The following is a 12,745-nucleotide window of genomic DNA, read 5'->3' as shown; positions in this document are numbered from 1 at the left end:
AAAAAGAGGGTAAGGAGAAGAATGGGGATGAGGGGGAAGGAAGGAAGGAGACAGGGTGGGAGGCAGGCAGGCTTACCACTTTATCTTTGCTTGTTGAAACATCCCACTTGGTACCTATAGTCTGGAAGGCCTGCTGGGCTTCAAGAAAACCAAACCAGCGTTTTACATGAACCGGAGCCTTGTTCTGTTTCACTTGTTCTTGCCATGTAGCACTTCCTATTAGCAAACATAATTTTAAAATATTCTATAAGTCTGCAAATTCAAAAGCAAAGTTCTAATGATGATTAAATTAAGAGATTAAAGTCCTTCTTCTGCAATAAAGTCATTAAAATCTGAAACATGTCCTAACACTAATGCGTTTTCCAAAATTCAAAAAATCAGCTTTTCAGATTAACTGAAGTTCTTTAACCATAAATTCTGTGCTTATTCATGCCACATACACAAAGACCAACACTTCATTTTAAATGTAAAGTTCATTTCAAAATTAAGAAAAAGGTCAACTTTCAAACAAAATCAAGCCAGGTATGGTGGCACATGCCTGTAATACTAGCTGAGATCTAAGGATTCCGGTTCAAAGCCAGCCTGGGCATTGAAGTCTATGAGACTCTTATCTCCAATGAACCACCAGAAACCCAGAAGTGGTACTGTGGCTCAAGGGGTAGAGTGGTAGCCTGGAGCTGAAGAGCTCAGGGACAACGCCCAGAACCAGATTTCAAGCCCCATAACCAATCACAACAAAAAATCACAATCATCAAGAAGCTATCAATAGCTGTAATCCTATCAACTCAGGAGGCTTAGATCCAAAGGATCAAAGTTTGAAGCCAGTTCAGGCAGAAAAGGCAGTGAGGTTTCATCTTCAAAATAACAAAACAAAACTGAACTGGAAGCATGGCCCAAGTGGTAGAGCATCAGTCAAGCAAGCACGTTAAGGGAATAAAAGGTCTTGAGTTCAAACTCTACTACTGGCACAAAATTTTAAAAAAGGCAGTAAAGGAAAGTTTATTTACCAGTTTACCATTACAAAGCTTAAAAGAAAAATTAGAAGCCAGATATCAATGGCTCATGTATGTAATCTAGCTACTCAGGAGGCTGAGAGCTGATGATTATGGTTCAAAGTCAGCCAAGGAAGAAAAGTCCCCATCAGACTCCTATCTCCCATTAACTACTCAAAAACTGAAAGAGGAGCTATGGCTCAAAGTTGTAGAATGCTAGCTTTGAGGAAAAGGGCTGAAGGACAGTGCCTAGGCCCTGGGTTCCATCCCCATGATGGACAAAACAAACAAACCAAAACCTCACAGAACAGATAAAAATTACTGAAGCACACTCCTGTAATACTAAGGCTAAGGCAGGAAGGAGTTCAAGTCCAGAGATATGGGCATGATTCAAGTGGGAGAGTGCTTAGCAAGTGCGAGGCCAAATTCAAACCCTAGGGTCTTTAAAATATATGTGTATCTCAATAAAATCACATTTTTTGGGGGGGGCAGTCCTGGGCTTAAGCTCAGGACCTGAGCATTGTCCTTGGATTTTTCTCAAGGCTAGAGCTCTACCACTTGAGCCTCAGCACCACCTCCAGCTTTTTCTAAGTATGTGGTACCAAGGAATCGAACTGGGGTCTTCGTGCATGCTAGGCAAGCACTCTACCACTAGGCCAAACTCCCGGCCCCTAAAATCACGTATTTTAAGTGGAGTTTTCTGTATACAAGTTACACTTCATGAAGTTCCTTTTTTGTTTCTTCAAGATAAAAGGCTGTTTTTCCAAGTTGAAAAATACTTCTTCCTATCTGTAGCAAACAAGTTTTAGAAGAGGAATAAGTAAACTCCCAGAAAAGTGACACTTCAAATCACTAACCTAGCCCTTCTTATAGTCCTGGTGATTTCTCCAGTGAGAGCTAAGTGTCTAAAGTAAGGCTGAAGCAGAAAAGTGCTGATATAAGTGGAATGAGGGACTTAATTCCTATAACTGCATATAAATAAGACACTTGGAATGACTACTCTGTAAGAAAATTCTTAAGTTATGACCTAGACATGTGTGTATGTGTGAGAAGGTGTGTACATGCATGTGCACATGCAGAAAAATATTAAATGAGTAAAATGTAGTATTTTATTTGGGCATGGAGGTGCAAAATTGAAATTCTACCCTTCTGTGAGGCTGAGGCAAAAATATTACTTAGGCTATTCCTGTCGCTATCATGGCTGATCAAGGTGAAAAGGAGAACCCCATGCGGGAGCTTCATATCTGAAAGCTCTGCCTCAACATCTGTGTTGGGGAGAGTGGAGACAGGCTGACCCGGGCAGCCACGGTGTTGGAGCAACTCACAAGGCAGACCCCAGTGTTTTCTAAAGCTAGATACACTGTCAGATCCTTTGGCATCAAGAGAAATGAAAAGATTGCTGTCCACTGCACAGTCTGTGGGGCTAAGGCAGAAGAAATCCTGGAGAAGGGTCTGAAGGTACAGGAATATGAATTAAGAAAAAATAACTTCTCAGATACTGGAAACTTTGGTTTTGGGATCCAGGAACACATCGATATAGGCATCAAGTATGACCCAAGTATTGGTATCTACCGCCTGGACTTCTATGTGGTGCTAGGTAGGCCAGGTTTCAGCATCGCAGACAAGAAGCGCAGGCCGGCTGCATTGGAGCCAAACACAGAATCAGCAAAGAGGAGGCTATGCACTGGTTCCACCAGAAGTATGATGGCATCATCCTGCCTGGCAAATAAATCCCCCTTTCTATACAAAGGCCAATAAAATGTTCTCAGTGAAAAAAAAAATATTACTTAGGTTTAGGTGTTTAAGGCCTCCATTTAAAAAAAAAAAAAGCCAAAATCAAGGAATGCTTATTTTAAAAGGAACTGATACCTTTTAAGACAGCCCACACACATAAATCTGCCAATGTCAAGGAGTTCCCAACTAAATATGTTCTCAAAGATAGGCAATGATTAAGCTCATTGATGGCAGAAGTAAACAAATGACATGAAGATAATTTTGTAGTACTGAACTCCAACCAGTGGTCAATCTGTGAACACAAAGAAGAGAGAAAAAAACATTGCAGAGTTTAGATTTTTTTTTTTTTTTTGCCAGTCCTGGGCTTGAGCTCAGGGCCTGAGCACTGTCCTTGGACTTTCTCAAGGCTAGAGCTCTACTGCTTGAGCCTCAGCATCACTTCCAGCTTTTTCTATGTATGTGGTACTGAGAAATCGAACCTGGGTCTTCCTGTATGCTAGGCAACCACTCTACCACTATGCCAAACCCCCGAACCACAAAGTTTAGACTTCAGAGAAAGATGACCACAAGAAAAAAAATGGCAGTTAGCTAGAACAACATACCCAGCTTCCTAATGTAAAAACATACATTTGTTACCTTCATTCTTTTTTCCTTTTTGCCAGTCAAGGGGCTTAAACTCTGAAGTCTGTCCCTGAGTTCTTCAGCTCAAGGCTAGCACTCTACCACTTGCGCCACAGCACCACTTCCCGTTTTCTGGTGGTTAAAAGTGTCTCGCAGACTTTTGTGCCCGGACTGGCTTTCAACTGCAATCCTCAGAGCTCAGTGTCCTGAGTAGCTAGAATTACAGGTGTGAGCCACTGGCGATTTGCTTATCTCAAATTTTTGCATTATTATGTGGAATCAAATCTAGTAGCACTTAAGTAGATGATATATTGTGTTACTTTACACAAACACTTGAGAATTGATATGCCTACTGCCTTATCTACAAAGCATGAAAGTTGGGTGGGATGATATATAGTTTCATACCACCATGATATTCTAGGAAGGTAGGAAGATGAAGATGCACTAAATGCCCCTAAAGTACAGTTAATTTGGAAATAAAAAAACCTATTTTTTTTAAAGGAAAGACAAAGAGTACTATATTTTTTAACTATATTGGTGATCAAGCCCAGGACCTGATACATGCTAGACTAGTGCTCTACCACTTAGCCATACCAACTCTGAGAATTTTTCTTTAAAATAAATAAATAAATAAATAAATAAATAAAATGGGACCGCGAGTATGGCCCAGTGGTAGAGTGCTTGCCTAGCATGTATGAAGCCCTGAGTTTGATTCCCCACTATCCCATACACAGAAAAAGCTGGAAGTGGTGCTGTGGCTCAAGTGGTAGAGCACTAGCCTTGAGAAAACTCAAGGACAGTGCCCAGTCCCTGAGTACAAGCTGCAAGAGTGGCAATAAAACAAAATAAAACCACCATAAAAATTTCTTAACTTGTTCTATAATTAACACTGTAGAGTAATAGAACATGACAATGTAAGACCATACTGTTTTCAAAAATCTAGCATCAATTAATTAAAATAAGCAATACATGCAAGTTAAGTGTTTACCTCAGTATGTTCCATCAGGTTAGTACCATAGAGCCCAGCTGTAGTTGCAACTCTGGCCAAATAGCGAAGTATGGAATTTATGTCTGTGAACACCACATTCCTAGAATAAAAACATGAGGTAAAATACTATAGTTGCCGGGGCTGGGAGTTTGGCCTAGTGGTAAGAGTGCCCAAGGAATGCTTAGGCCCTGAGCTTAAGCCACAGGACTGACAAAAAAATAAATAAATAAATAAATAAAAATAAAAAAAAAAACCCTGCTGTTCCCTAACATTAAAAAAAAAATACTATAGTTGCTCTAGCAAACAATAAATTATGGGACTATGGAAGATATGTAAAAATGGAAATCCTAATATACTTTCTAAGTTCTTTTGTACTACAGGCAAGATAAATTTGCCTGTTTACTTGTTTCTATCAAATTCTAATTTGTTATAAAACATCCAGCTAAACGAACAAATTACTACAAAGTAGTCTTCTCTCTCACACACACACACATTTGTATAATGTTTTCTTTTTTCTTTTTTTATGCCCGTCTTGGGGCTTGAACTTAGGGCCTGAGCACTGTCCTTGGGCTTTTTCAAGGTTAGCTCTCTACTACTTGTGCCACAAGTACCACTTCCAGCTTTTTCTATGTATGTGGTACTGAGGAATTGAACCCAGGGCTATATGCATGCTGGGCAAGTACTCTATCACTAGGCCAAACTTCTAGCCCTATGTCTTCGAATTATTAAAATACAACTTCATTAAAGTACTACTGTACCAGGATGGTGGTGAGCTAGTACTCAGAAGCCTGTCTAGCCAGTTCAAGAATCTGAGTTCATGGCCGGGAGTTTGGGCCATGAGTTTGGCCTAGTGGTTAAAGTGCTTGCCTAGCATGCATGAAGACCCGGGTTTGATTCCTCGGTACCACATACATAGAAAAAAGCCAGAAGTGGTTCTGAGGCTCAAGTGGTAGAGCTCTAGCCTTGAGAAAGTCCATGGACAGGGCTCAGGCCCTGAGCTCAAGCCCAGGACTGGCCAAAAATAAATAAATAAAATAAAATGATTATCTATAAAAAAAAAAAAAAAAAAAAGAATCTGAGTTCAAAGCAGAATACCAACACACACACACACACACACACACGCACGCACGCACACACACCAACTTTATTTTGCTAGGATACCTCTGTGGCACAAACTGAAAATTTATTCCCTAAGAAGTCAAAGAGAACCTCTTTCCTGGATAACATCAGCCCAAGAAGATCCCTGTGAACAGTTTAGCCAGCTTTATTTTCAGAGTAAAAGTGCAGAACTGATAGAATCAACTCTCAGTTCGGAAATTACCAGTCCCATTGTTTTCATACTATCTCTGAAAGAACTACTACCAGGGGTTGTTGGATATCTGAAGAAACCCTATAAAGACAATGACAAAAATAAACAATATTAAAAAAATCGCAGCCTACACTGAAGCTATTAGGGGTCTTTATGTGCAAGGTTGAGGGCCTACAATCGCCAGCATCTTTACATCCGAAGAGGGAAAATAAACAGACAAACAAACAAGAACAGAACATTATAAAAGGATTATCCAGAAGTATACAACAGAACTCTTAAAGGCTAGCATAGTGTCCAACACCAGTAATTCCAGTACTTAAGAGACAAAAGCAACATCTTAATAGTCATGGGATATTCTTTGTTAATGAATCCAATAAACATTTATCTTGCCAAAAGAGGGGAGAGGGGAGAGAAGCAAGAGGATGTCCAGTTCTATGCTGCCTGGGATATACAGAAAGACCTTGTTAAAAAAAAAAAAAAAAAAAAAAAAGCCAGGTGCAATGGCTCACTCCTGTAATCTTAGCTACTCAGGAGGCTTAGATCAGAGGATTGCAGTTCAAAGCCAGCCTGGGCACTAATGTCTGTGAGACTCTTATCAACAATTAACCAAAAGAAAACAGGAAGTGGCACTGTGGTTCAAGGGGTAGGGCAGCAGCCTTGAGCTGAAGAGCTCAGGGACAGCGCCCAGGCCCAGAGTTCAAGCCCCATGACTGGTCAAAACAACAACAACAACAAAAAACCTGCCCCCCCCCCCAACTCCAAAACAACAAAGAAGAAAGTCCCCAGAACTCTGATAATATGTAATAGCAGAAATTAACATTTCAATGAAAAACACTGGATAATAAATCTGGAAACAAAAGAAAATACTTGCTAGAGCTGGTTGTGGTGGCTCTTGCCTGTAATCCTAGCTACTCAGGAGGCTGAGATATGAGGATCAAAGTTCAAAGCCAGCTCAAGCACAAAAGGACTTGAGACTTATCTCCAATTAATTAACCTCTACAAAATGGGAAGTGGGGCTTGGCTCAAGGGTAGGGCAGTAGCCTTGAGGTGAAGAGCTCAGGGACCGTGCCCAGGCCCCATGACCCAGCCCCATGACCCATGGGGGGGGGGGGGGGAAAGGAAGCTAAAAGACCAGACCTTAAGTTCAAGCCTTTTATATAAAAGTTCGGTCACAGTAGTACACACCTGTAATTCCTGCAGAAGGATCCTGAACTTCAGGCTAACCTGAACTACATAAAAACTTGTCTCAAAAATGAATAAATAAACAAATAAATCCTTATATGTCATATTTCTTCACATCTGTAACTCCTTTAAAACATGAGTGAAATCACATAGCCAGCTGACAAATATAAATCCCTGGCTTCTGTCCTTTTAGAACAACGCAGCTCAGCCAAGAGTGTGGCATAGTGGCAGAGTATTTGCCTAGCATGTACGAAGCCCTGGGTCTGATTTCTAGGTACCACATACACAGAAAAAGCTGAAAGTGTTTGTATGTCTCAAGTGGTAGACTGCCAGCCTTGAGAAAGCTCAAGGACAGTGCCAGGCTCCGGGATGGCCAAAAACAAAAGCATAACAAAACTCACTTCTAGGAGCAGTCTACCAAATTAGCAAGTGGAACAAGCACACAATACTAAATTCTGAATATTTTTAATAGTACTGAAAATAGAGATATGAAAGCACTTACTCAGAAACACGAAGAAGAGTCTCTTTTCCTTCTTCAACAGAAATGCTGACATCACCTTTCACATGTTCTATTGCCAGCAATGCTTCTAAAAATGGAGGATGAAAAGATTTATTTGTTTAAAGACAATGAAGTACTCATAACTTGGATCATAAAAGCAATAAGGATGAGTCAATAAACCAGCACTAAGAGTTTAGAAGGTCTATAGAAAGTCTTATGTTCTAGTTCAGAGAAATAATGTAAGAGCACAGCTTCTGAAAAAAGGACTCAAGGCAATCTTGTTCTCAAATTCTAAAGCACTGTGCATTTCAAATCCAAGTCTCAGTATTGAAATGCAGACAGACAGACATATAGATAGATAGATAGACAGACAGACAGATACACACACACACACACACACACACACACACACACACACACACACACTGAACACATCCAGTACAGGTACTATGAATTTTTACATGGGAGAAAGAAAATGTTCTTCTCACATAAAAATGGTGTCTAGGCCGGGAGTCTGGCCTAGTGGTAGAGTGCTTGCCTAGCATGCACGAAGACCCGGGTTTGATTCCTCAGTACCACATACATAGAAAAAAGCCGGAAGTGGTGCTGAGGCTCACGTGGTAGAGCTCTAGCCTTGAGAAAGTCCAAGGACAGTGCTCAGGCCCTGATCTCAAGCCCAGGACCGGCAAAAAAAAAAAAAAAAAATGGTGTCTAACATATGTAGAAGTAACTGTACATCTGGAAGGTCATCATGACAACATCATCAAACTAGATGCTGAAACCAATACATTGATAAATAAGAGCATTTGCATGGTTCAGTTTTATTCAAAATATCTGTAAATTGAAAGAAAAAACTGCAGCTGGTGAAGTGGGCTGACATCATCTTAAGTAATCAAGAATAGAATCATTAAGTAGGAAAATTAAACCCATGTACCATTGTTGCACTGCAATGATAAATAAAAAAAATCTCATCTGCAAAAGAGAACAAAGACCATCGTGTTACTCCTGCCAAAGAGGCAAAGACTGAATCTGACTACAAGGAAATGTCAGACAACCAGACAAGGGAATATTCAAAAGTAAGTGGCTTATAATCTTCAAGGCCAAAGCTATGAAAATCAAGGTTAGACTATTAACTGATTCTAGACTGAAATAAACTGGGAAGACATGACAATAAGGAGATCTTAGAATGTGGACCTTGCCAACAGTATTATTGAAACAGTTAAGTGTTAGAATAAGAGTCTATAGGTATGGGACTTGTATCCGTGGGTATTTTCTGACTTTGACGGTTGTGTGAATCAGATATAGAGATTATATGCTTGTGGGAATTGTACATTTGGAAGATTCTAGGGAAGTCAAGTATCTGTAGTACGCTCTCTTATTGTTTTATTATGTTAAATTATTTTTTATCATTAAAAAGAACATACAGCCATGCCTGTATTACAGGAGGCTGAGAGCTGAGGATCAAGGCTCAAAGCCAGCCCAGGAACTAAAGACTGTGAGACTCTTATCTCCAATTAACCACTAGAAAACTGGAAGTGGTCCTAGGCTTAAGGGGTAAGGTGGTAGCCTTGAGCTGAAGAGCTCAGGGACAGCGCTCAGAACCACAGTTTAAGCTCCATGATGGACAAAAAAAGAGAAAAAAAAATCATGTACTATGCACTATACATACAAAATAGGGAAATTCTAGCAATGAAATCTATTTTTCTACATGCTTTATCTAACTTTATAAAGATAAAACATCAAATTTGAGCAAGTGAGAAAAATTACGTGAAAATCAAGAGAAGCAACTAGAAAAATAACATGTATTCTAAAATTGGTAGAGTTCAAAATGACAAATTTCTTTAAGACTCTTCTAAGACTGACAAAACAGTTCTGAGTTCTGTAATTTATAAATAGATCTATCACCTCCAGAGTCATTTTATTTTCTTCTCTTCTCCCTGCCCCCCCCCCCAGTTCTGGGCCTGAACTCAGGGCCTGAGCACCGTCCTTGTGCTTTCTCAAGGCTAGAGCTCTACCACTTGAGCCACAGCAACACTTCCAGCTTTTTTCTATGTATATGGTACTGAGGAATCAAACCTGGGTCTCTGTGCCTGCTAGGCAAGTACTCTACCTCTAGGCCAAACTCCTGGCCTCCAGAGTGATTTTCTAAGCAACATATTACAATCACAGCTATTTGCTACACATTTAAAACCTGTCAGAACTTTGTAAGTGTTATTCCATTCTGGGAGCCAACACTATATAAAAGACATTCCACTTTCTTACACGAGGAAACAGAAAAGTAAGCTAGGAACTCATTCAAGTTCCACAACTAGTATTTAGCAGTGGAGACAGAGGATTATTTAGGCTTCCAGCAACCATATGCCTTTGCCCTCAGCCGTAAGACAGTGGCTAACTATTGTCTAGTGGCTTTCCATCCCCCCAATCAAATCTACTCATTTTATGGAGCTTACCCCATAATTACTGGAACCAATATACTAAAACGTTATCATTTTAATTATTTAAGCCTTCTAATGGTTTATAAGGTCAAGAAGGGGATGGATATTGGGTTGTATAGTGCTTGCCTAGTATAAAGGCTTTCCCAGAAACACATACTCGGATAACCATGAACTCTACCTATTTAAAGTCCTCTAAAAAAAAAAAAAACTATATTCTTAATATGTATTAACGAAAACGAGATTAGGCTTAAATTCTTTGCTGCAATTTCCCAAAGTAATGAAAAAGCTGAAATTCTAAGCTATCTAACCACCACAGTATTCAGGGACTGAACTTAAAAAGCTGTATTAAGCAAGCAGTATCGCCGACGTCAGCTCTGACACCCCAGTGTGTGTGAAGTAAAGCACCCCATCAGTCTGCAGTTTGCCTACGAGTCTCCACTCCATTATCCTACCACCTCTAATTAAAAATTCTAAAGGCTAACATGACCGTCTACCCTGTGTTCGCTCTGAACAGCACCAAGTGTAAAGGTTAAGTGGGGTCGAGTCTTTATTTTCTGAGTTGGGAGGACAGGAAAGGAGCGTGGAGAGGGGGAGAATGCTGAGAGGAGGGTAGGCAAACATGCCATCTCTAAGAGGAGCTGGGCATCTTATGAGGAGTCATCACACTGAGAGACGATACCAACTACTCCAGCGGCCCAGAGCCGGCTCACACTCCCTAACTCTTCCCACGCCCCAGAAAACCGCCTTCGCCAGGAGAGGCCTCGGGAGGCCCCGGAGTAGGCCGAGGGTCCTGGACGACTCTGTTCAGTCAGGCCGCATCTTCCAGACGGTGACCACCACCGCGCCAGACCGGGGCCCGGCGACATCTCTGCCCCGCACCCCTCTGGCTGATGCAACCCCACAGAGGCCGGCGGCCTCGGCCTACTCCCTTACCCAGGGGAGGGTCTGCTGAATTCACGGTGAGACAGAGCATCGCCATCGCCTCAGGTCTGTCGGCTGGCAGTCAGGACGCCCGAACCCGCACGTGAAATGGACTGGAAGCGAAAAGGTGCGACGTGTGCAAAGCGCGCCGCACGCCAGCGCCGCAGCCGGTAGCGCCCCGCCCGCGTGCCACGACCGCTGACGTCGCCGCGCAGGGCGTGGTGCGTCATCACAGCGCGTCCGTCTCGGTCCCGCCTCCCCATTGGCTGGCGTCCCCGGTCCTGGGCCCACGTGACCTGGCTCGACGGGGTGGAAGAATGTTGTATCCTTTGCTGGGAAGATTTAAATTAAAAAGCAACAACACCTTTATGTTCAGCGTGCCTCAGGTGACAGCGTCGTACACTCGAAAACACACGAAATTACACGTACGTAGTCCACCCTTTTACGTGTTTTGAATGCAGTGCCTTCACTCCACTAGTTGCAAACACTGAGGCCTCCTTGGGGGAGGAACTGGAGACCAAATATCGAAACACCTGGTGCTTTTACTATCTTTAGTTGTACAAAGGGGTCAGTCCAGCCTTGTCTATGAGTTCAGTGCATCTTGATCAATGTCACCCTTCTCATCTCTCCTGAGCCCACGTGTCCTGAGTTTGCCCGGTTCCCTTTGAAACATCCAGCTTTAAAGATGGCCATCGACTACGAAAGAAAGACGACACGGTGTAGAAAGAAGCGGAGCCATGTGTCCATATGCACAGTAGAAAGTTGGTGTGGGAGGATGGCATGATCCTTTCCATACTTTTGTTTTGGTGCCAGTCCTGGTTCTTGAACTCAGAGCCTGGGCTCTAACTCTGAGGGATTTTGTGTGTGTGTGTGTGTGTGTTTAAGGCTAGCACTCTACCACTTGAGCTACAGCTTTTGGAAGTTAATTGCAGATAAGAATCGCACAGACTGTCCTGCCTGGGCTGCCTTTGAACTGCCATTCTCACATCTCAGCCTTCTGAGTAGTTAGGATTACAGGCCTGAGCCATCATCACTCAGCTAACCCAGTCTGTCTTACATGTTGTTTCCATAGCTGCTCTTGTGAAGTGTGGACCTTAGCACTGCAGACAGTCCTGCCTGGATGGATTGATGGTCTTGACTCTTGATAGGTACAAAGTATAAACACAATGCATTCTTTTTCCTATAAACATTTTGGAGTATGTGATATGTGATCTGGAGTTGGCACAAGTCCTAGACCCAAGCTAGACTTTTCTTTGGACCACCTGTGCTGTTTAAGGTCAGATGAGGATTTTTGATGGACCTTTTATTTGTGGCCCCTCATTTCTGTGACACAGTGAGTGATACAAAGAATAACCTCCCCCCAAGACCTACAGTGCCTCTCCCTGTTTGAGAAAGGGTTATTACACACACAGTATGTATACACTGCTACCCTATCTTGGGTTTTTCATAAGTGGAGTGACATCTAAGCAAATCCACTGTGATTTCCCCACTGAAACACCAAAGGAAGAGGCTGGGAGTTTTGCCTAGTGGTAGAGTGCTTGCCTAGCATGCACAAAGACCAGGGTACCACATATATAGAAAAGCCGGGAGTGGTGCTATGACTCAAGTGGCAGAGTACTAGCCTTGAGGAAAGCCCAAGGATAATCCTCAGGCCCTGACTTCGGTCTCCAGGGCTGTAAAAAAAAAAAAAAAAAAAAAAAAAGAATGAAATACCAAAGGAAGTATGCATGCTTCATGTTTTTGTTTTTTTTATTTTTTTATCCTAAGTAGCTAGGATTGCATGTGTGAGCCACTTGTGTCTGGCTTTATTTTTGGGACAGGGCCTTATGCTACTTTTGCCTATTCTGGCCTTATACTTTCAGTCTTTCATTTAACCCTACACAGAAATTTGTTTAAAGGGATAGAGATTTAAAAAATGAAAATCTAGGAATAATACCTGACAATATCTCCCATTGGAGGGAAGTAAGGACATCTTGCCTCAATGAATGAAAATGAATTAATCCCATCGTAAATAATTTATAATTTTCAAATACTTCTAGAAATCTGATAAATAACATAAAAAGC

The 12,745-nt window shown here is 41.7% G+C and overlaps 1 protein-coding gene and 1 pseudogene across 1 annotated transcript in view; one reads left to right on the top strand and one right to left on the bottom strand.

The window, feature by feature from the left end:
• Eprs1 (glutamyl-prolyl-tRNA synthetase 1) overlaps positions 1 to 10,825 on the bottom strand; it is a 65,805-nt gene extending 54,980 nt beyond the window's left edge. The window contains exons 1-5 of the mRNA XM_090341174.1: positions 10,694 to 10,825; positions 7,329 to 7,413; positions 4,336 to 4,435; positions 2,862 to 3,018; positions 77 to 216 (exon numbers count right to left, since the gene is read on the bottom strand). Of these exons, the coding sequence (XP_090197300.1) occupies positions 77 to 216; positions 2,862 to 3,018; positions 4,336 to 4,435; positions 7,329 to 7,413; positions 10,694 to 10,739 (528 nt within the window). The 5' untranslated portion in view covers positions 10,740 to 10,825. The remainder of the gene's footprint in view (positions 1 to 76; positions 217 to 2,861; positions 3,019 to 4,335; positions 4,436 to 7,328; positions 7,414 to 10,693) is intronic.
• Positions 2,190 to 2,752, top strand: LOC150058382 (large ribosomal subunit protein uL5 pseudogene; annotated as a pseudogene).
• Positions 10,826 to 12,745: the final 1,920 nt, after the last annotated feature.

This window comes from Megascapheus bottae, chromosome 10, assembly GCF_031878675.1.
Source record: "Megascapheus bottae isolate mThoBot1 chromosome 10, mThoBot2.hap1, whole genome shotgun sequence".
In the NCBI taxonomy this organism is placed as follows: Eukaryota; Metazoa; Chordata; class Mammalia; order Rodentia; family Geomyidae; genus Megascapheus; species Megascapheus bottae.
The sequence above is the reverse complement of the archived record's forward strand: the minus strand, read 5'-3'. Positions and strand labels throughout refer to the sequence as shown.